This window comes from Apus apus, chromosome 22, assembly GCF_020740795.1.
Source record: "Apus apus isolate bApuApu2 chromosome 22, bApuApu2.pri.cur, whole genome shotgun sequence".
NCBI classification, from domain to species: domain Eukaryota; kingdom Metazoa; phylum Chordata; class Aves; order Apodiformes; family Apodidae; genus Apus; species Apus apus.
The window spans coordinates 386,685-410,512 of record NC_067303.1 but is presented as its reverse complement, the minus strand read 5'-3'; the positions used below and the strand labels follow the sequence as shown (position 1 = coordinate 410,512).

The 23,828-nt window shown below is 45.4% G+C and overlaps 1 protein-coding gene across 9 annotated transcripts in view; it reads left to right on the top strand.

The window, feature by feature from the left end:
- CDON (cell adhesion associated, oncogene regulated) overlaps positions 1–22,141 on the top strand; it is a 54,571-nt gene extending 32,430 nt beyond the window's left edge. For 7 of the 9 annotated variants that reach the window (XM_051638542.1, XM_051638537.1, XM_051638536.1 and 4 more), the window contains 11 exons: positions 282–456; positions 2,142–2,270; positions 3,600–3,806; positions 4,585–4,766; positions 6,121–6,226; positions 9,487–9,609; positions 11,670–11,897; positions 13,048–13,322; positions 15,651–15,730; positions 20,478–20,734; positions 21,522–22,141. In XM_051638542.1, the coding sequence (XP_051494502.1) occupies positions 282–456; positions 2,142–2,270; positions 3,600–3,806; positions 4,585–4,766; positions 6,121–6,226; positions 9,487–9,609; positions 11,670–11,897; positions 13,048–13,322; positions 15,651–15,730; positions 20,478–20,734; positions 21,522–21,688 (1,929 nt within the window). In that variant the 3' untranslated portion in view covers positions 21,689–22,141. Of the gene's footprint in view, positions 1–281; positions 457–2,141; positions 2,271–3,599; positions 3,807–4,584; positions 4,767–6,120; positions 6,227–9,486; positions 9,610–11,669; positions 11,898–13,047; positions 13,323–15,650; positions 15,731–16,477; positions 16,998–20,477; positions 20,735–21,449 lie in introns of those variants that run through there. The other 2 variants (XM_051638543.1, XM_051638544.1) reach the window with 2 other exon arrangements.
- The last annotated feature ends 1,687 nt before the right edge of the window (positions 22,142–23,828 follow it).

The following is a 23,828-nucleotide window of genomic DNA, read 5'->3' as shown; positions in this document are numbered from 1 at the left end:
GGTGTGGGGTCCAGTCTTTAATGTCTTATTCTCTGCCAGCATAAAAATCATTTGGCCTCTTGCTAGTTTTAGCCTCAGGTGAAAATGACCGTTGTTTTTTTTCCTTGAAACAAGTGTACAGAGAAGAAAATAAGTCTAGTTTATCAAAGAAGCGATGTAAAGGTAGTTGCAAAAGCACCACTTTGCTGCAGAAGCACTTGGAGACTATAGATCTTGGACAACACAAGGAGCTTTATGGGATTGGGTGCTGATGCTGAGGTTTTTCTCCTTGTCCTGTGCAGCTGGACGACAGCGTCGGCGCGCTGGGGAGCTGGCACACGGTGCGTGTCCCCGGCAGCGAGAATGAGCTGCGACTCACCGAGCTGGAGCCTTCCAGCCTCTACGAGGTTCTGATGGTGGCCAGGAGTGCTGCTGGAGAGGGCCAGCCTGCCATGCTGACCTTTCGCACCAGCAAAGGTGGGTGCAGCACAATGTTCCCTGTGTCCTTGGCTTTCAAGGGGACATTTATTCCAATTACCTCAACTGGATGTTGTCTGCTAAGCTGTTTATGCAATGCTTTGCAGTTTTAATTGCTGAAGAACAGCTTCTAATAGCTAAAATAGCTGTGGGGCAAACTTGCCTGAGCATTGCCAGGACTGTTGGTAAGTAAAAGCTATTAAAAGCTTGATGATATTATTTTTGGGGTGATTATTAAAATTTATACAAGGTTCCTCTTGCTTAAAGGAGCTAATCCAGGTTTTTCAGAGAAAATGGGCCTGAAGCTGTGCCAGGGGAGTTTAAGACTGGATATTAGAAAGAATTTCTTTACCAAAAGAGTGGTTGTACACTGGAGCAGGCTGCCCAGGGAGGTGGTGGAGGCACCATCCCTGAAAGTATTTAAAAGAAATATAGTGCTTAGTGACATGATTTAAACACTGAATGGGTAAATTAGGTTATGGCTGGTGGATTTAATTTATGGTTGGACTTGATGATCTTCAAGGTCCCTTCCAGCCAGGAAGATTCTATGATTCTATGAACTCTGCACCATCAAGTTTTCATCTATCAACGAAACTGCTTCTGGTTTGCCTTACAGACACCTTGGTGAAAATCAGAGTCATAAAATCATAGAATGGTTTGAGGTGGAAGGAACCTTGAAGATCATCAAGTTCCAACTCCCCTGTATGGGCAGGGATGTCTCCTGTTAGATCAGGTTGCTCGGAGCCCATTCCAGCGTGGCCCTGAATGCTTCCAAGGATGGAGCTTCCACAACTTCTCTGGGCATCCTGTTCCAGTGTCTTACCACCCTCAGACTAAAGAGTTTCCTCCTGATCTCTAACCTAAATCTCTTCTCTTTCAATTTAAAACCACTACCCCTTGTCCTCTCATTACAAGCCCTTGTCCAAAGTCCCTCCCCAGCTTTCCTGTAGGCCCCTCTTGGCTGACCACTTGCCAGCTGCTTTGACAGTTGTGTGCAGGCAAGTGACAAGCAAAAGTGCATTTCCAATCAAAGCAATTTCTTTCTTTCAAGCTTTGGAGGCTGATGGCTGTACTGCTAAGCATGCAAACAATTGGATATTCTTCATACAAGAACCAGAGAGCTTAAAGTTTTATTAAGAATGTAATGGATTTGTGAATTTGTTAATTTGAACAGGCCAAAAGTCTGCTCAGCCCAGTGTCCTGGGCCCAGCTGTGGCCAAACCAAAGCTTCTGTAGTATTTTTTTATTGACCCTCTTTCTCTAGCCGTGGATTTTGTTGTGCAGCTTTCGCTGCGTGTTGTGATTTGGTGATGAGAGGGACCTTTGAAACCCAAGCAGAAGCCAGTGGCTGTAGCGAGTGAGAGGCAGCAATGAGCATTTTCTTACAGAATCACAGAATAATTATTGAGGCTGGAAAAGAGCTGAGATCTCTGGAGAGGTCTGGAAAAGACCTCTGAGATCATCAAGTCCAACCTATGGCCTGACACCACCACATCAGCCAGACCATGGCACTAAGTGCCACATCCAGCCTTTCCTTGAACACCTCCAGGGATGGTGCCTCCACCACCTCCCTGGGCAGTCCATCCCAATGGCTGATCACCCTCTCTGTGAGGAAGTGCTTCCTAATAAGTGCTTCCTCTTATCCCATCCCTGAGCTGATGAACTTTCTGTTGAATGTTTCCTAGAAAGAACATCATCCTCGAAGAACACTCAGGCTCCATCTCCCCCAGTGGGCCTTCCTAAATATCCTGTCATTCATGAAGGGACAAGTAATTTCGGAGTCGTCCTTCCAGACCTGTCACGACACAGTGGGGGTAGGTGTATGGGCTTAAAGTTGTGCTGCAAACAGATGCGTCCAAGTTAGCTTGTGTTCATTACTGCTCTAGGTTCCTATTTATTCCCTGGACTGCTTAGATCCAGGTATTTTTCCTCTCTTGTGGGACTTCTGTGAGCGAGGTCAGATATCTCTGCTAGATTTCCTGTTCTTCTGTGTGTTTCCAGAGTAAAAGATGATAGTTCATACTCTGAGAATAAGTGAAAAGTCCCCTTATTTTGGTCAGCATGCTAGCCTTGATACCTCCCTCAGTTTTCCATGGCAGTGTTAAGTTACCAGTTAATAGAGCATTTCTGTGGTAGGGTATGGAAGCTGTGAATTTAGCAAATGCATGCCCTCATTTAGTGAACACAGAAGATGTCCAAGGAGGCTGTTACGTCACATGTAAATCACATTCTTGTTTCTCATATTTAAACCTGCTATTTTTTGCTAAATATTCCGGTTTTATCTTCCACTGTGAAGGATCCAGAGGAGTGGGAACAGGAGGTGCTTTTGTCAGGGTTTTAGGTTCTCAAAGTGCATTATGTCTATTTTGAGTGTTTTCCTCAGCCTTCCCAGGGAAAAGCTTATTCCTCGTGGCAAGAAAATACAACCACTTCCCAATCAGTGTGCTTTTTTAGCCTAGTTTCCAGTGAAAACAGCTCCTTTAGGGAGCTCCTTTAGGTTTTCTTCTCCACCTCACCCTTTGAACTCATTAACCTGATTCAGACAAATTTACTCAGAGACTGAGAGGAGTGATTTGGTGTCTAAATTTTGAGTAAAACCAGATGGGAGTGAAGGAGTTTATTAATGATGGAGGTGAGGGGCATTGCACATTTGTGACAGTGCTAAGTATCAGAGGAGTCCTCACCGTGTTGACTAACACCACCTCTTTGCCTTCTCTCTCTTCCACTGCTGCCCCTCCAAGTGAGTTCAGTAAGTACATCATTCCCTGCATGCTTTGTCTGCTCTTCCTTCTTGTTTCAGTCGTTAGTGTGGGTGGGTCGAAGTCTCATTGGATGTGGGGGAATTCTGTGGGTTTGAAAATAAACCCGTTTTTTCCATTAGCTTAGTATGTTTTCTGTTCCCATGTAGGGATGGATTGGGGTGGTGCAACATGATATACTTTGGGATGATTGTACTGATAAAATGATTGATTCCTGTTTTCTGCTCTTCAAGCTTCTTTTCCAGAAGAGCAAGTGGAGACGAGGACTTAAGATTCAACTTGTTGATACACAAAGTTTAATTTAATCACTAGTTGCATCAGTTTCTACAGAAAATGCAGCTTCAGCTGACTCTAATCCCCTTGTAACTGAATTTCTCATTGCAGTTCCAGAAGCACCCGACCGCCCCACCATCTCCACAGCATCGGAATCATCCGTCTACGTCACCTGGATACCACGAGCAAATGGTGGCTCCCCCATTACTGCCTTTAAAGTGGAGTATAAACGTCTGGGTCGAAACAGTGATTGGCTAATTGCAGCTGACAACATTTCTCCTTCCAAGCTCTCTGTGGAAGTTCGTAACTTGGAGCCAGGTATTAGAAATGGGTGTTCCTTCACCTCTGCTGTTGTTCTATTGCCTTTGTTGAGATGACTGCACTCCTGCTGAGACAACACTGTCACTCTTTGATTGTTTCATTTTAACATCTTGTCAGACTATCCTGTTTCTGGGTGGTTGTTTTTTTGTTTGATTTGGTTCTTTAGTTGTCTTTATTTTTTTTTGGGGGGGGGTGGATAGGAGCTTGTTACACAAACTCAAATTGATCTTTTGGGTTGATGAACTCTGATTATTATTTTTTTTTTAAGTTTTGTGGGAAAAAATCCTCACCATAATTTAATACTTGTTCATGTGGAGAGAAGGATGTGCATTATTGCTGGTTTTAACTTAATTGTCCTTCTCAAAAGAATGCAAAAAAGGGAAAAATGCATTAATGGAAAATCCATGTCCTGATTTCTCCCATCATCCAGCTCTGAAAGCTTGGGAAAAGAGTCCCAAGAGCAGGGGGGATAGATGGGTGACAGGTATCCTTGGAGGCACCTTCTGGGTGCCCAGCAGTGTGCAGTTGATTGACCTTCTGAGCTGATGGAGGCATCTCCATCTCTGTATTGAATTTTTCTGGAGTGAATTTCCCCTCATGACCTGCAGAAGCTGTTGATATTCCTGATGTCCACACTAGCCTATGGCAGCAAGTCCAGCATCTAATTGGCTGTTTTGCAAAAAGCGCTTCCTAATCTGTTTAGTCTCTCCTTGAATCCCATTCTAGCTTGTGTTTTGCTGCAACGCCATTTTCCTTTCACTCTTTCCCTTAAAAGGAGAAATGTACAGGTTCCGTGTGATTGCTGTGAACAACTACGGGGAGAGCCCACGCAGCGCTGCCTCCCGCCCCTACCAAGTGACCGGATTTACCGGCAGGTTTTCCAGCCGCCCCATCGCGGGACCCCACATTGCGTACACCGAAGCCATCAGCGACACTCAGATCATGTTGAAATGGACAGTAGGTGGAATTGTCTCCTGCTCTTCTCATGCTTGCGGGCCAGTTTTTTACTGTTTTAGCATGTAAAAGTCGAGGATGAAGAGCTGCTTGCAGAGCAGTGAGTGGTTTTTCCCACCCCCCTGAGACTCAGATCTGTTTTTCCCAGAAGAGGGCTGAGATCCTTCACGCTCATATGGTCATTTAATGGACTATATGCCTATTGGGCCCTTTGCTCACCACATTCAAACTCTTTTTCCTTCTCCGAGACAGCCTGTTGGGTTTTGGCCCCTTTTTACTCTGTCCCCCAGCCTCCCACCTTGCTCCCCACTTCCAGATGCCACGCTCTGCTCCTTGGGTTAAGCCAGATGTAAGCCCAACTGGCAGCTCCAGGGAAAGACTGTGGCCTCCTTAGTCCACCTGCTCTGGCACAGGCAGAGCCAGAGGCACCAGTGGGCTTAACTCTGTCCAAACCCTTCTTTGTGCTGCGAGTTGTGAGCGACTTGGCTTCACTTCCTGCAATTCCTCCTGCTTTTGTCAATCCAGGCTGCTTTTAAAACCCATCATCCCCCCTCACTTGTGGTGGAGGTTTCATGTTAGAGAAACGTTTTCCTTTCCCCCGTTACCTCGTCTTTTGTAAACAAGTACTTTAAAGTCCTTATTGAAAGCCACAGAAATTCTTTGCTCTTGTTTTGAAATCTAACCCCCTGGTATACTTTGGAGGATTTAACGGGTAGAGTTCCAGTGTTAGTTTGCTCTGCTAGCTCAGCCTTAAGAGATGTTAAGGATAATAAACTTAAAATAACCTCTTGTTCCTCAGGGGGCTGCATAACTTAAAGTAAAATATTCTCGAGCTGAATCTTAGAGTGACCTTAACTTTTTCTGAAGTAGAAGTGGCCTTAACTTTTCCATTTCCATTAATCACACAAATTTTCGGGCCATTCATGGTCAAACCCTAATGTTGATAGTTTGGAAAAGGATGTGGAAGGAAAGTGTCAGCCCCAGCTCAGGCCCTGTGCTACCCCTTTTTTTGGACTGGGGTGATGATCCTTAGGTCCTTCCAAGCCATTCTATGACTGAGGTGGCAGAGAGATCTCCTGCAGCCCTGTCAGATGTCCTGGGGTTGTGTGTCCGCACATCTACAGCGACCAGTAATCCTGTTTTGTGCTGGAGGTTCTGTGCACAGCCTCCCCACACCTTGCTTATGCATCCTTATTAAAAAACTACTCTATATTTTAAGGTGATGAGATAATCAAGTGATGATAGGACTACTTGACCTTTAAAGGTACCCTTGCAACCTGAACCATTCTAGGATGGCTCAGCAGGACTCCATTAACATTTTTCTTCTCTGACCCAGTCTTTTCAAATTCTCTTTTAGTACATTACATCAAGCAACAACAACACACCCATCCAAGGATTTTATATCTATTACCGGCCCACGGACAGCGACAACGACAGCGACTACAAGAGGGATATTGTGGAAGGTAGGGAACAGTGTCCATGTGCCTGGTCGTGCTGCTGGCTGGGGAGGAGCACAGCGTAGCCACGCTGGCTGTGTTTACATCAACTATAAACTGCTTTGCCCAAACCAAATCTTGACAATATATTTCACAGAGGTAGCTATGTCGACTCCCTAACATCAAGCTCTGCTCACATATGAACTTCTTTCTTCTTTGTGAAGCCTCTTCAGCTTGGAAACTTGAGAACTAAGTGCTGGGGTTATGTTTGCCTGGTGGTGCTGCTGCAAATCCGTGGTGTAAATGCAGTTAAACTGATTTAGCTTAAAGGAGCCGAGGAAAGAGAAAGTGGCATAAATGAGATTTAACCCCGGGTAAGCACATCTCATTACAGACTGTGCTAATAACGAGCTGGCTTTGAAGGTGATTTACCCCAGCATGGATTTTTAAAGCTAGGCAGCACGTTGTGTATAATTGCCCTCCTCTCCTTTTTTCGTGCTCACTTGCTAATACTGCTACAAGGAAGTTACTTTTAGCCTCCAGTGCTGTAGTACATTGCAAATGCAGGTATGTTTGTGCTTCATTTTGCCTTTTAATCAGGTTACTGTTTTTTTCCCTGTGTGTATTAGATCATCATTTTCCTGGAAGAAGTTATTAGATAATGTCTATATTAGTCCAGAAGTGGAAAACCCTTTTAAAAATATTTTACTTAATGTCTTTATTGCTTGGGCTGAGCAAATGCAGTGATCTCATTCTGTCCCGGTGACGTTAATTATTTTTTCCCCTCATTTATTTCAGTTACAAGAGGAGTGGGCCTTTATTCTGAAAATTTTCCCCTGCTAGACAATACTCTTCATAGTCCTTTGATGTGTGACATCAGCTTTTGCGCACTCTAGAGCTATTAAAGATCCAGAGTTTCGGCTTTCAAGGCGCTTACACAGCCTGCACCTTCATCTGCAAATGTATTTTAGCCTTTGCTAGGCAGGACTGGTGTGTTTATAAATCATATACACTAAGCAGTTAGTTGTTTAAGTGGGCTCCACTGTGCTGTGAAATTAGCTTGTTTCTGATTTTTTTTTTATTTTTTTTTTCCATGGGCCTGTGTGTGTATTGAACTCCTTGTGGCAGTCTGAAACCATTAGCAGCTGCTCAGCTCTTGCCAGAGCCTGGAACAGAAACTCATTTGGTGGAAATATTTAAACTTCAACCTTTTTTTTCAACTTTTCTGTGCTGTGCTCCCTCAATTAGCTTTTTGGGAAGGGGAAAAAAAACCCAAACGACAGTTATTTTCAATTAAAATAGCATTTGATGTGAAATATGTAGAGAAATGTATGACTTAAGGTATTTTTGCCATAAATCAGTTATTCTTCCCCCCACCCCCCACCCCGTTACCTTGGAATTAATCTGTCTGTTTTTTGACAGGGAATTTTATCTTGAAATGACTGCATGGGTTGTGGAAAAAGTGTTGTGGTGCCTGTATTAGCTAAGTACTTGCCGTAGGCTTTCCTTCCCATTCCCTGTTAAGTCTTGTCTTTCGAGACATTCAAAACTGGGCAGAAAACTTGACAAACGGTGCTACAGGCAAAATCAGATTTTATTTCAAGACAAGCAACAAGTCAAGATCTTGACTCAAATGGCTTCTCACTATCGTTCAGCAAAAGCAAAAACCAGTTCAGCCCTGTCCTGCATCCATGGTCTGAATCTGTCCCTTTCGAGGGTCCTGCAGATTGAATTTTAAATGGAAATGCAGACTGATGTCAGTTGTTTAAATGTTTTTCCTTGCTAATGGTGCACGAAGAGGACAGTTAAAGTGCCTGTACTGACTCCAGTTCCACTAAGGGTTTGAAGCGGAAACCTAAAACCTGGTGTAGTAATTACTGAAAGGAATGCTTGGGGGTGGGGGCAATGGGAAAACTGAGGAGGAATCTTGGGAAAAAACGTGCAATTTAGGGAAAGGCCAGTCCCAGCTTCAGCCAGGGCTCGTCTGCTCTCACTTGGGATGGAGCTCGGATGGTGATTCCCCTTCCAAAGCCCCTGAACAGAGCTGGGGGGTCCTCCTGGCTACCTCCTGCCCTTTTTTGGGGGATATCCACACCTGGGCTTGGATCCCAGGGAAGTTCCAATAGGCTCCTGGGGACAGTCCCCACCAGCTCAGCAGGCTTCATATTTATTTTTTATTAATTCTTGAATCAGTAGGTGGTATGACAGTTTCTTAGAAACAGTGGAAACAGTTCAAGGTGGTATTTTCCAAGAGGGATTAAGAGTGCTCAAACAGTTAATTAAACTCCCTAAAAAAAAAAATAAATAAATGAGAGAAAAAAAATGAGGAAAAAAGAAAAGGGTCGCTGTTTATTAAAATTTGTCACAAGCCCGTGAAAGTAAAAACTGAGAATGATTTATATTGAAGTGCTCAGTACTTCAGGAGGGTGTCTAAATGAAACGCTGGCCGGGAGCCAGAGATGACAAAACCCTCCTATTAGAGAAGACTGCTTGGCCCGGGCCCCGTCTCTGCAGGGGCAGGCAGCAGAGAGGCAGCCTCTCGCGCTCCATTCGTTTCCTACTCTGTTTAATAAAATGCACGTTCAATTATTGGCAGTTTTGGCTGAGTTGAACAACCCAGATGGATCCTTCCTCCAAAAAAAGGGTGGCTCCAGGTGGCACCTTGTGTCTCCAGGGATCCTGTGGGATTCCAGACAGGGAAGAGGGGCTTATGGCGGTGAATTTTTTCCCCCATCCCAAGTTCAATTTATTTTCCGTGCCAGTTTTCCCTTGTTATTTGCCCTGTGTCTTGTAAATTGCTAACCCATCCTAAGCCTGTCACTTTGCTGTGTGCCTCTAGGAAAGGAAAGATTTTCCTTTAAAAAAGCAGTTTGTAAAATGCCATTGAACGTTTTGGTTTAGAAGAGAGAAACTTCATATTTAAGATGCACAGAAATGCTGCTGATTTTAAATGTCCAGACTTGGCAGGAACCTGGATGTCTGATCTTTAAGTTTAGCAACTTCTGTTTTTTGTAGAGAGAGAAATTCTTAAAAAAAACTCTGCAGTTGAAAATACTGAAAAGAACCCCCAACTTTTATTCATCAAAATGTTCCTCTAAGAAGCTATTTCACAAGACAGGTCTTCTGCTTTCAGATGAGTCCATAGATGGTTAATAAAAGACTTTTGTGCTACCAGGAAAGGCTGTGATACCCCTGTGTTTTGTAGAGGAAGGCACTGCAACGTCCTCGTACCTAACTCTGCCTCCTGCCAGTAAATGAGACCTAGCTGATATATTTTTTCTCCCCAGGAACAAAGCAATGGCACTTGATAAATCACCTGCAGCCAGAAACCTCCTATGACATTAAAATGCAGTGCTACAACGAGGGTGGGGAGAGTGAGTACAGCAACGTGATGATCTGCGAAACCAAAGGTGAGCGTCGGCAGGACCCTCTGCGGGGGCCGTGTTGTGGCACACAGCACCACCTCGCTTGTGGGGGATTTTGCGGCCTCAAAGTCAGCTGGGCTGAAAGTCGTCATTTTCTGGAATGTTTTGGAGGATTGTTTTGTATCCCGAAGCTGGGATTGTTTTGAACATATGGAAAGCAATAAGTTGCACTCCCGAGAAAGGCTCTTAGCAGAGCTCTGCAGACTTGCCTGGCCCAGGAGATAGGGTTGTTGTTCTGGATTGTTTTTTGTTTCTTTTGCTGTGCTGATAGCCTCTCCTCAGGAGACAACGGCGTTCTTAGAGATGACAGAATTGATTTGTACGTCTGTTTTCTGTCTTCAGGGCTCTGTGACACATTGTATAAGTGCAGACCACAGCAATTGATGGTTATGTTGGCTGCCTCCATCACTAATCCTGCGTGCCTCTGGCACAAAGTTTGTACTGTTCTCTGGAAGTGTCAGATATGGCAGTCACATTTATTTTGCAGAGAATTCCTGTCTCCTTTAATCTCTAAAACCAAGTAAGGCTGTAAAGGGAAAATGCAGACAGTAAACTTCAAGTGCAGGTCTATGAAAAAATGTTTCCAAAAAAGAAAAAAGCCCTTAAGGAGCGGAAGCATCAAAATGGAGCTACGTGAGGAGCGAAGCCTTGGAAAGAAGGGCTGGGAGCTGCAGGGCTGCAGGCTGCCTGCATGGCTGGCCTTCCTCCCATCAGGAAAATCACTTTTTTCCCTAATTTTAGAATTGGCATGGTGTCATCTGTTGCTCATGCTGACTCTTCCTTAAAATGTATCTCCTCCAGGCTCCCAAGGGTAATCCAGTTTCTCTGACCTATCTGTACCGGCTGTGTCTATCTGACCGGCTCCACTCCTTAGCCAGCCATCTCTTTTATGTTTTTAATGTCAAATTAAATTAATTTGTGCTGAAAACTAATGTAAATTTAATTCCTGGGTTAAACTAGCATCTTGTTTTCAGTGCTTTTCTGCTCAGCTCTCAGTGTCTTAAATAGGATGGTTTTGAGAAGGGGGTTGGCAAGGTTCACCTCAGATAAAAGTAGGTCACCTGGCAGCGGTTTGGTGATGGAAATGCACGTTGTGGTTTTTCCTGACCTCAGAAGTGGAAAGATTTGTGCTCTTTCAAGTTGGGAGTGAGCGCAGTTCTAGCCATGCGTGTGTCGAGTTGCTCATTAAAGTCTCAAGTGACCTCAACAGGAGGGTTAGCAAGTTGAATAATAACCATTTTCCAAGGTAAATAGTTACTACCAAACAGCAGTTGGCCTTCTCTTACATGTTTTAATACTGACTTGGAGGCTTTCTCTTTGGGCTATTAGGATTCTAACTCTGCAATCATTATTTTCAATTCATAATCATAGAATCACCATCAAGGTTGGAAAAAACCTTCAAAAAGATCCAAGTCCAACTGTCTGCCCTGTAATCCCCAACCACTAAACCATCTCCTGAAACACCATGTCCACCTTTTTTTTGAACACCTTCAGGGACGATGCCTCCACCAACAACTCTCTGTGAAGAAACTTTTCCTAATATCCAGCCTGAACCTCCCCTGGTGCAGCTTGACCCCATTTCCTCTTGTCCCATCACTGGTCACTAGGGAGAAGAGCCCAACACCCACCTCACCACAACCTCCTCTCAGGTAGTTGTAGAGGGTGATGAAGTCTCTCTCCTCAGCCTCCTCTTCTCCAGGCTAAACAGCCCCAGCTCCCTCAGCCTCTCCTCATAACACCTTTTCTCCAGACCCCTCATCAGCCTAGTTGCCCTTCTCTGCACCCTCTTCAGCACCTCAGTGTCCTTCCTATACAGCAGTGCCCAAACCTGCACCCAGTGCTCCACGTGCAGCCTCACCAAGGCCAAGCAGATGGGCAGGATCACCTCCCTGCTCCTGCTGGTCACACTATTCCTGATGCAGGCCAGTTGTACCACCTGAGCACACTGCTGGCTCATGTTCAGCCGGCTGTCAACCAACACCCCCAGGTTGCTTTCTGCAATGCATTCAGCCAATATCCCTGTACTTGTTTCTTCCTTCATCCAGTGAAACGCACACCAGGAGCATCCGAATATCCAGTGAAAGACCTGAGCACACCCCCAAATGCCCCCGAGCGGGTTGGGGGAGGAGGAGCTGGGCCATCAAATGGCCCTGTTCGGAGCAGTGACATGTTGTACCTGATTGTGGGCTGCGTCCTGGGGGTGATGGTCCTTATCCTCATTGTCTTCATTGCCATGTGCCTGTGGAAGAACCGGCAGCACAACACCATGCAGAGTGAGTTAATTCTGGATTCCTTTACAGAATCACACCATGTAGGGGGTGGGAAGGGACCTCTGGAGATCCTCTAGTCCAACCCCGCCTGTCAGAGCAGGTTCACCTAGATCAGGTTATACAGGACGGCATCCAGGCAGGTGTGGAATGTCTCCAGATATGGAGCCTCCACAACCTCTCTGAGCAGCCTGTTCCAGGGCTCCGTCACCCTCACAGTAAATGAGTTGTTCCTGTTGTTTAGGTTTAACCTCTTGTGTTCCAGTTTGGGCCCTTTTTCCCCCTTGTCTTGTCACAGGACACCCTTGAAAAGAGTCTGATCCCATCCTCCTGACACCTGCCTTTAGATTATATTTAAGCATTAATGTGACCCTCCTCCAGTCTCCTCCAGGCTGAACAGACCCATGACAGAAATATTATCAGTGTCAAATTAGTAACATTTTATGACTGGGAAATATTTCCTGTGATGAGCCAACTGGTGTTTATTTAGAGACTTGTACTTTTTATGTGTGCCTGAGGTGAAGACCTGGGGTGATTTTTTGTAAGACCAGTTGGTGCTGGCTATGCTGCTGTATGGTTGTGCTGCAGTTTACCCTGGTGTCCAAGCCTTTTAGAGAAGTGTTGGTGAGGAAAGCCCATCCATTCACAGGCAGGAGCCTGGAGCAGGTGCACTGGAGCTCACCCGCTGATTCTCTTCTAGTCTTTTCTCTAGCTATTTCTGCTGGGAATGCATTGATCAGCCTTACTCTTTTCACAGCCTGTGGTTGCTTTTAAATGTCCTTGCTCTCTGAAAGAGAGATATGAAACAAAACTTCTTGCAATGTTTGATAGTGTCTTCCACTGTGGCCCAGAGGAATTTTCTGGAAGTTGTTGGCAGCAGATGGCAGAGGGTCTATTGATTGTACAAATGGCCTGGTTTTAGGATGCTTGTACTAGTGACTGAAGTCAGCTGAGCCCTTTCAGAATAATGTTCCTAGTCTGTTCCTCAGGACATGGCTGTTTTCCATTTCTGTGTTTGTATACCAAGCACTTGAATATTACAGTTAATTTATGAAAGCTGTAGAAAGAGCAAATACGTTTTTTTTGTTTCTTAGAGGTGCTCATTTAACTTCTCCTTTGGCAATAAATATGCTTTGACTAACAATGTCTCTTGCAGAATATGACCCTCCTGGCTATCTGTACCAAGGGGCAGATCTCAATGGGCAGATGATTGAGTACACAACCTTACCTGGTACGAGCCGAGTCAACGGCAGCATCCACGGGAGCTTCATAGGCAACGGCAGCCTGGGCAATAGCTGCCCCCATCTCCATCATAAAGTCCCAAATGGAGTCAATGGGATGATGAACGGGGGAGCTGGGATGTACCCTGGGCATACCAGCTCCCTGACCGGGACACGTGTGGACTATGAACATTCCCACCATCTTGTCAATGTAAGCTCTTGCTCTGCAGTGGTGGAAGGCTCAGCCTTAGACCTTGGGATTGATTCAGAGGTTGGAAAAGCGTAGTTAATTTGGGTGGGGGAAAGACTCATCCATTGATAACAGCCAGTTCCACTAAATTACTTATCCCAGAGGAAGCAACTGGGCTGATATTTCTGATACAAACATCATGGTTTTCATTTGAGGATATCGGATGACAGCAAGAATTCCATTTACTCTGGGAAATCTGCCTCTACCCTCCTCCTAACAGCATGTAAGCTCTGAGAATGCTTCAGTACTGGGCTGAGAGACTTTACTTGTGCATATGGTATTTCTCAATCTTCAAGTTAAATAGATTTAATTATAGCTGCTTATTCTGCAGCTTTATGGATCACCCATTTTTTCCCCCACCTGTTTCAGATCTGTAACTCTGAGCAACGCTATTAATTATGGCAAGGCACGAATGTAGCAGGAGGTTCCATAAAATAAAATGCCCCATACATCTTGAAATGCAGCAACATAATAAGGCTGTCTCTTTTTTTTTTTTTTCTGCAGTCCCCCAGTTTGTAACTGTTGAGACAAGCTCATTTTTTTGTTTTGACATTGAAAATAAAATTAAAAACTAATTTGAGTCTGCGATCCAGCCTTTGTACGCTGTGGAAAAATCATTCATTTGCTGCAGTGTGTCCCGTTTCCAAGAGAGAATAATGATTTCATTATTGTCTATGGAAACAGATGGCTTGCATTCAAACTTACTAAACTTACTCAAAACTGTGAACATTGCCCAGGAAGACTGAAAGAAAAAGTTCAAAAGTCTGAATAACCCATGCTGTTTCTGGAGGAAAAAATGGGGCTATTGTTTGTGTTAGTAATTGAACACAAGCACTTCATTTTATTGAACAACAAATTAGCGCTTGCACAGTAGTTGCCACTTGAGTTAAACTCCAGCTTTGAGTCCAGACCAGTTGATTCTTCACCTGCTTCTTCTCTCTTTGCTGGTGGAGCAGCAAGTGCTGCTTTGTGGTCACTTCCAAAAGCAACTAAGGCCCAAACAGTGGTTTTATTTTTGGACCTGTCCAACTTCCCAGTGAGTGAAACTCTCCAAAAGTCTCAACTGTACAAGTCCTCAGGAAGGGAAAAGCTTACCCATGAGAAAGCTTGGGAATCTGCCTTGATGGTTTGTCCCTCCAATTTATATTTTTTTGGAAGGAAGGAGATAGGCCTGTGGTAACACAGGTCTGGGTGCTTGGAGCTCCTCTGTGCCACAAGATGGGACACACCGTGCCAAATAGTTGACCTCATTGAGTTTTTTTCTTTTCCCCCTGCCATGGTGTAGAAAGTTTGAGTCCATGCAACTTCTTACCTAGAAGGACCCAAACTGGCACACAGGTGAGGCAGCCAAGGAGGACAGGGTGTTCTCATCCTCCTGAGGTCTCTCTTTATTGTTTCATTGATTGGACTAAATGAGGAAGAGAGAAACCAGCCAGGATGGCAATCAAGACTAGTTAGCCATTTCCTCAGTGCTCCCTGTTGGATTGAGCGGCCTCAAAAAATGGAAGGATAAGCCCTACTTTTTGCAGAAATAAGAGTTGCTAGAAGTTCCCTACCACTTGAAATGCCAAGTGAGCCTCCCCAGACCTCTTCCCCTCCTGCATGGCGGCGCAGTAGCCGGGCTCCACGGCCCCTTTGCCAGCGGCTCCCGCGGTGGCGCCCGCCAGGTCTGTAACAATGAGGTATGTGTTAATCTGGGCATTTTGACTCACTTGTAATGGCCCCCATGGCCAAAACCAACAACACAAAATCCCTCGCACCCCAAGTCATTGCTGGCGAAGGAATTACCCCATCTGTACAAATACCAAATGCTTCAAAAATCAGTCTGGCGCAGTAAACTGATCTAATCGGAGTAATTACAGGAAAGTGGGATGGGTTTGTGTTGTGACATCAGCCCTGCAGATTTAATTCTCCGTCTCCCCAAGTGGGCACCGTTTGCTAACAAACAGCAATTTGCTTTCATGTCTGTCATCAGCGTTAAAAATAAATATATTTACAGTGTGTTTATTAAATTAAACCTTAGCATATGAAGCTGAAAACAGACCAGGGAAATTACCACATACTTGTCTAAGCTGCAGTTATTTACTTTTCCCTGACACACGCTGGCAAAAACCCTCCACTCAACTTCATATAATAGCTCAGTGTTGCCATGCCACGTTATGGGGCATGGGTCTGGAGACTGATAAAGTGGAAACAAAGTGAAAAGGTTGGAGCTGAATGACCTTTCTCTCGTGTGTTGGAGTAGCAATTGATTTTTATTCCCATTTTTTTGCCTCCTTCCTGCTGCAGGGCAGTGGGCTGTACACAGCAGTGCCACAGGCTGACCCCTCCGAGTGCATCAGCTGCCGGAATTGTCGGAACAATAACAGGTGATGTAAAATGTGATTTAGGTAATTTATTAAAACCCCCAGAGCTCATTTTACTCCACACATTCCTCTGATGCTCTCTAGGAAAGGAAGCAGGTCGGGCACTGGCAATGCTGGGGTTTTTTTAAACCTTAGTTCCTGTGTTTTCTTCAGTTTTGAGATAACAAAACCACTCCAGATGGAGTTTGTTAAATAGGATTTAATTGCTCTTCTATATTTTACATTTCCTGCCATGCTCCACCAACGAATTAGAGTCACAGCTTTGCTGTCACAACGCTGTTCTTTGCAAAATGCAGGGGGTGAGGTTCCTCAAGCCCCCAGGAGCAGGTTGACTGGCCTTTGTCAGGGTGGGGTACTTTTTTTTTTTTGCATGAGAAAAAGGATTCTTTTCTAGAATAAGGGAAAAATCTGTGTTGTAGCCAGTCTGGATTTTTATGATGGTTTTCACTTTTGAAAGTTTTAAAGAATACACTTTCAAGGCTTCTGACTAAGTCTCTGGTTATTTTAATGACTAAAAACAGGACTGAAAGTCAGATGTGGTGGATTGCTCTGACTGCTAAATCCTGGATTTTTTCAGTCATACTTTGAATTTTCTGTCTCACTCAAATTGTCAGCTGCCTTTAGGTGTATGTCTGGAGAAGCTGAGCTGGAATGACTGTTGTTGAAGGCAGAACACCAGGTTACTCTGGTTTCATGGTTTTGATTTTCAAAATACAGTTTAGAATAGGCTTTAAATTCTTCCTTCTGTAGATATGCACGTGATGATATGATGGGCTGCTGCTGGCAGGTGGAGCTGGGCATGCTTTGGACCAGGCCAGTGTCATGGCTAGTCTCTGGGGTAGGTGGGCTACTGTCTACTTAGAAGCTGATGGCCTGTTTTCGAGGCAGGCTGTGGAATAGCAGGCATCAAGATGTGCATGACCTGCCATAATTTGGAACACGCTGCGTGTGTCATGCTGTAATTAAAAGCTTGTTTTCCTCTTTTAAACATATTTAATTTTTAATTGTGCTTTTTCTTTTCTGAAGAAAGCAGGGAGGATGGGTTCCATCCTCTGCAACTGTGCTCTTCTCCCAGATGCCTCATCAGCAGGGTTTGAACTTTGAATTTTCACATCCCTGTGCTATATTTGACTAGTTGGTAGAGAAACAAGTTGTCCTTTACAGCTGCCTTTATCCCAGAGGGGACCATTAACCTCCATTTGGCAGCCATTAACCTCCAAGCTCTGCAGCCAGGACTGCTCCTGTCCCTTTCTGGTGCTGAGGGAATGGAAGTAGGACATGGGAGAGGGGAATGTGGAGGACCAGGAACATGCTGGAGAATCACACCAGGGGTCAGGGAGCCGGATCTCTGGCTGGGGTGAGGAGGAAGAAGGCCTGGTGGGTTAGTGCAGTCAAGTCAGTAGGTTTTGGCAAGTGGTGATTTGGGGCTGGAGTCTTTTCAATAAAATCACAGAGTCGTTTTGGTTGAAAAACACCTTTAAGATCATCCAGTCCAACCATTAACTCAGCTCTGCTGAGTCCAATGCTTAACCATGTCCCTCAGCACCACATCTACAAAGCTTTTAAACACTTCTGGGGATGGTGACTCTACCACTGCCCTGGGCAGCCCATTCCAGGGCCTGACAACCTTTTTAGTGAGGGATTTTCTTCTAAAATCCAATCTAAGCCTCCTCTGGTGCAACTTGAGGCCATTTCCTCTAGTCCTGTCACTTCTTCCCTGGGAGAAGAGAGTGATACCCCCCTCCCCTTGCTCCAGCCTCCTCTCAGGCAGTTGCAGAGAGCGAGAAAGTCTCCCCTCAGCCTCCTTTGTTCCAGGCTGGACACCCCCAGGTCCCTCAGCCGTTCCTCATAAGACTTGTGCTCCAGACCCTTCCCCAACTCAGTTGCCCTTCTCTGGACACCCTCCAGCCTCTCAATGTCCTTCTTGCTGTGAGGGGCCCAGAACTGACCCCAGTGTTCGAGGTGCAGGCTCCTCAGCACAGAGGGACAATCCCGCCGGTCCTGCTGGCCACACCAGTGCTGGTACAAGCCAGGATGCTGTTTGCCTTCTTGGCCACCTGGACACATGCTGGTTCATATCCAGCTGGCTGTCAACCAGCACCCCCAGTTCCTTTTCCACTGGGCAGCATTCCAGCCATTCCTCCTCAAGCCTGGAGCGTTGCCTGGGATTGTTGTGACCCAAGTAGAGTACCTGACGCTTGGCCCTCTTGAACCTCATGCAATGGGTCTCAGCCCATCAATCCAGCTTTTTTCTCCTTCTCCAACCTCATAGCAGGTTTGGCCTGGCCCCCCTGTCTGTTTGTGCAGGAGGGACTTCTCCTGCGTCCCACTCTCAAATTATTTCACTTTGTGTACTGAAACCAGGCAGTTCCCGCTGCAGAACACCCACAGGATGGTAGAGGAAGGTGGGTTTGGGTGGAAGCTGCTCTAGTGGGTGATGGTCTCCAACTCATGAGTGTTTCAGGTGCAGGTGGCCTGGCTCTTCCTGAGTGTTTCCACCAAATGTCTGGAGCTGTTGCTGCTGTGGGTTGAATTCAGCAGCTGCTTGAATTGTGACCACGTGCAAATGAATCCTAAAGGTCCGGGGGTATTTAACAGCTGGCTACCACAGCTGCTTTCAGCAACAGCCATCTTGGAGCAGGCTGTGGTGAAATCCCTCTGTCTTCTATTGAAATTAGCACTTTATGCTCTGATGGAGACTTGCCAGGGGTAGAAGTTGCTGAAAGGTGGATACCCACTTTGCTATTGTGGACGGGGCTGGTAAGACGAATGTGGTTTATGCTTGTCCCATTAGGATTCAGGCTTGACTTCTTGTTTTTCCCCCATTCTCTGGTGCTTTTCCAGTAAATCCTTCTTAGATACCTGATGGTTGCAAAGGAATTGGCATTTTTGCATGTCTCTTATTTGCAGATTTGTTTTTATTCTGATCAGAAATCTGAAATACACTTTTCAAATAAAGCACTATAGATCTGGTTTTCCAGCTTTTTAAACTGTGCTGGTGTGGATTTCTAATCAGATTATAGTTTGGAAGGATTTTAGCACTGAAAATTGATAGAAAACATGTTTTCTGCAGCAGGAATTTTACATCTCTGTTCACACATGCTTTGCTCTGGATATTCCCATGGCTAGTTTCCATCAAAATGTGGTTATTTAAGCTTAAAAAGCTGAACTGCTGCTTTGAAACATCATTCAAGCCTGTACAGTAACATGAAGAACTACTCCAACCTCTGTATCTTTAAAAAGAAAGCCCCATAAACATGCAAACCCAAACATTTAAAATTAATTCCTCTAAGAATATAGTTTTTTAAAAAAATAATAAGTGAGTGCAGTCAAAACCTCTGCGGAAAGAAATGCAAACTAATAAATGGATTTGTTTGAAGCCCAAATGTGTTTCATGTGGATTCTTCAGTGGCTTCTGTGGTATTTTGGTACTTGGAATAATGATTTTGGAGGCAGTTCTGGGAGTGGAAGGACAAAATAGGAGAGGGAAGGTTGGTGCTGCTCTGTCCTCACTGCATTCTGGAGGGGAGCGGGTGATACCACAGCTGCTGGAGGGATCCCCCCTTGCCCTCTGTCTTGGCTTTGTGAGTGAAACATCTGCTGGACGGAAAAGCTGCTCCAGTTCCTCCTCTAGAAAGTTGATTTGTGGCTGTTTTGTTTTTCTCTCAGTTCTGCCAATCTTAATGGGGGTTTCCAGGTGAAAATATAAACAGTGGCTCCAAGCATCCAGTAATAACCAGCCACCCCAGCAGGACACATGAGGCTTCTCACCCTGAGCAGAAGGGTTGGATATATTTAAGTTTGGCAGTCAAACAAAAATAATGCCCTGTGTTGTGTGTGTATCAGTGTATAAAACACTTGAAACCTGTTTAGCCTCAGTGGGAGCTTTTCAGAGCATCGCTGGCTCAAGGGTGGGTTTCAGCTTCTCCATTCTTATTTCAGTGCTTTTTATTTTCTCTTTGGATCTCTTGCTGTTCTGAAGCATTTTGGGGAGTGGTTTCCCAAAGTTTATGGCAGCTGTACAAGCAAACCTTTTACTTTTGTGGTAATTACGGTTTTGTATAAAACCACACTGAAGTGGAATATATATATATTTTTGGGGGGTTGGGGGAGGGCATTCTTATGTAGAAATTACTGACAGAATTGTTCACGTGAGGCCATGTTGCTCCTAGGGCTCCAGACACCGTAGGCATTTTCCCTGTGTGCTGCTGTGGTGTGTACCTCTCAACATCCATCTCCTTTTTCTTATAGGGTTAAATATCTGGGCTGTAACAATTGATTTTTCCATTTACATATGCCTGATGATTAGAGGGCCACAGTCCAAGTTACACAGCAGAAGGGGGGTTTTATTCATACCATTGCATATATTTTTCTAATTTGCGTTCACTCCGATAATGCTTAGTATTTGTTTTCCAAGATATTTCAGTCTGCTGTTTGAGTTCCAAAGTTGAGCTCTTTTTCTTGGCAGTGAAAACCTGTTTTATGGGGCTGCCTTGATGGAGAAATGGACTCACAAGTCAGGTCGTTGGGTCACAATCGATGGGGGAAGGAACCGAGTGCGTGTTTTCAGTGTTTCTGGCTGACTGTTGGGATTAAAAAATGCTCCATCCTTTTTTTAATGTCAGCATAGAAATTTGACTGTTGTGGATGACATGCAGGAAAGGACTTAAAATATGGCATTTTCTCAAGATTAAGTGGTGGGGAGAAGCAGTTCAAAATAACTGTGCTCTGCCTTGGGTCCCCTATGCAGGTGTTTCACCAAAACCAGCAGCACTTTCAGCAGCACCACGCTGCCTGTCATGCCCCTCGTTGCACCTTATCAGCAGGAGGGCTTGGAGATGAAACCTCTCAATCACCACGTTATGATGGCCATGTGCTTGGCCTCAAGTGTCCCAGAGTGCAGCGCTCAGCTGGAGGAGGACAACAAGGAGAAAGTGGATCAGCCCCCTGCCCCGCATTCCTGCTGTCGAGAAGGCATTAACCAGCTCTCTGTGGGCTGCAGCGATGGTAAGGCATTCCAGAGAGGATAGCACCCAGCTTTGAAGCTGGGAATACCCTGCAGGGAGCTTAATTTACAGCAGAGAAGCTGGTAATTAAGTCCACAAAAGACCTGGCTTTTTGAGAAAGGTGAAGCCTTCCACCTTTCCCTTGTGGACACGTGGAGCAGCAATGCTCCAGTGCCCGTGGCTGCCGTACCCTTGTGTCTGATGCCTCCGAGTGCAGCTCATCGAGTAGCCGCGCTCCATCTAGCGAGGCATTGCCTGATTTATTGCCTCGCACCTGCAGCATGGTCTCACACCACCAGACTGCTCCCTAATGGAGTTTTCCCTAATGAGAAAGGGATCTGTGATGGCCCAGAGCCATCCCGTAGGCAAGAGCAGGCACAGGAATGTCAGTGGGAGCTGGGCTGACCTCGGCACTGTGACCTCACCACTGCTGGTGATGCCTTTGATGGGTTCTGATAGAGCTGGTCCTCTGAGTGGGAACGAGCCTGAGCTTGAAGTGCATCACCCACTTTTATTAGACACTGGCCCAGATTGCCCGGGGAGGCTGTGGCTGCCCCATCCCTGGAAGTGTTGAAGGGCAGGTTGGATGGGGCTTGGAGCAACCTGGGCTGGTGGGAGGTGTCCCTGCCCATGCAGGGGTTTGGAACTAGATGATCTTTAAGGTCCTTTCCAACCCCATTCATTCTGTGATTAATCTGAACTTTTTGGGCTTGTAGATCCATTGAGCTGAAAGAAGAGAGAGAAAAATTCAACACCAATCAACCAACCAACCTGCTCTTGCTTTGCAGGTGACAGCTGCGCACACTCAGAGACATCGAACCACATTTTGAGCTGGAGTCCCCTTATTCTGCAGCCTGTTTCAAAGGACTGTAAGGAAAAAACAGGATGGAGTTCATCCAGAGTCACCTTAAATGATTCTGGGGACCTTCGGCAGCTCCAGCTCCAGGAGACCTGAGGCAGTGACCATTGTCCCCACATAACGCCAGGAACTGCACAGCAGAGTCGCTGAATTCAAGGGAGTGATGGAGGGATGTTAATTATAACAGAGAGAGTCACTATTTATTTTTTTGTAGTAGTGTCATATGAATGTATCTTGTTTTTAAAAATGGTTGCCTTTTTATATTATTTATGCCTTGAAATTCCCTTCTCCCTGCCCCCCCACCCCATGCACCACGAAACTAGCCTTGTTATGTGTATAAAAAAAACAAAAACAAGAGTTGTAATAATATAAAGAACAACGATGGGAAATTTGGAGTGTGTTTTCCATGGTGTGAGACCAGGAAAAGTGTTTGGAGGAGTCAGATCCAGGGTCTGATGCCTCTGACCCTGTCAACTCAGCACTGTGGTGCTGGAACCCTCCTTCCTGTGACTACTTCCTGTCCTCTTCTGGTTTCTCTGAGAAGGTCCTGATGGGTAAATAAGAATAAATAAGAAAAATGAACCTTGGCTGGAGGAGCAGAGCTCAGTTTGACAATTGCTTGTGCCTGTGGGTGTTTGATAACCCTTGCGTTTGCAGAAGCATGGGTGAAAATTCAGCCTGTCCCACCTTCCCTCTTGCAGAAGACAAAATCCATTTCAGCTGTGCTTGGTTTGAGGGAATAACAACAGCTTTAACACCTTTGAAATGAAACATGTTGTGTCGAAGCAGCTCCTGCCAGCCCTACCTCTCAGAAATGGCCTGATGTAGGTGTTGCAACATTCACTGCTGGTTTTGGGGTTGTTGTTTGGTTGGGTTTTTTTCCAAGTTTAGTCAGAGCAAATAAAACAGGTGCTTGTAAAGCACTTCCCCCTCAAAAAATTAAAAAAATATATCAAGAGCACCTAATACCAGGAATGAGGGGCATGAATCAGAGTTATGGCTGCCCTGAGGTGACGTGTGGGGAGGATTTTCCCAGCCAAGGGCAGGAGCTGTGCTGGCCCAGCTGGAGCTGCTGCCAATCCCTGTGGGAATGAAGGTGCTGCAGGTGCAGCTGAGGAGAATCTTTGGCGGGGGTTCATTGGGGCTGTTTAGTCTGAAGAAAAGGAGGCTGAGGGGAGACCTCATCACCCTCTACAACTGCCTGAAAGGACATTGTAAGGCGGGGGGCACTGGTCTGTTCTCACAAGTAACTGGTGATAGAACAAGAGGAAATTGCCTCAAGCTGCACCAGGGGAGGTTTAGACTAGACATTAGGGAGAACTTTTTCATTGAAAGGGCTGTCAGACATTGGAAAGCGCTGCCCAGGGAGGTGGTTGAATCACCATCCCTGGATGTGTTTAAAAGTCCTCTAGATGTGGTGCTTGGGAGCATGGTTTAGTGCTGGGCTTGGGAGGGTAGAGTTAGTGGTTGCACTTGATAGGTTAATGATTGGACTTGATGATCTTGAAGGTCTTTTCCAACCTAAGTGATTCTCTGATTTTTGGGGAGCTATTTTCTCCTCGAGGAGGAAGCTCTTGCAATCTGCTTTGGAAGCAGCCTCTCTCTGGGCTGTGATAAGTGTTTGAGTGTTTTTTTTTTTTTTCCCCTTTTATTGTATTATTTCTAAATTTATTTCATTTTGTTGCCTTTGTTTTTAGGGTTCTGTGTCTTCCCAGTCTGATTCCAAAGCTCCCTGCAGACCCTGGACCTCATGCTATGAAACCCACCAGCTTTGACTGCCACCTACCCCAGAGTCGCAGCAAGCTCCCACTCCTCCCTCCTCTTTTATCTCCTCCTTTCCAAATCCCAGCCTTCTCTGCCTGCTCCTTGGATTTTTCTGTTGCCCATCCTGCTGCAAGGCTTTCCCTGTTTTCCATCAGAGCTTGGCAGGCGAGTTGGTTGGGTTTTAACCCTGGCTCCTTTGTTTTTCCCAAGACGCTGAGATTTAACCACTTGTTTTTAAACAACCTTGCTTAACTCAGCCCCTGGCTGCATCATGTAAAGACTCTATATTTTTGTAAGAAGCTGCAATATTGCCCTGGAAATTGTATGTATTTTGAAACTACGTCAGATTTGTGGGGTTTTGGGTTGGGTTTTTATTTTTGGAGTGGTTTGATGAAGAGAGTGATGCTGCTTTGTGGCAGCAGAGGGGACTGATCCTCCACGGACACTGAAAGGAGGCCAGGTCTCCTCGCTT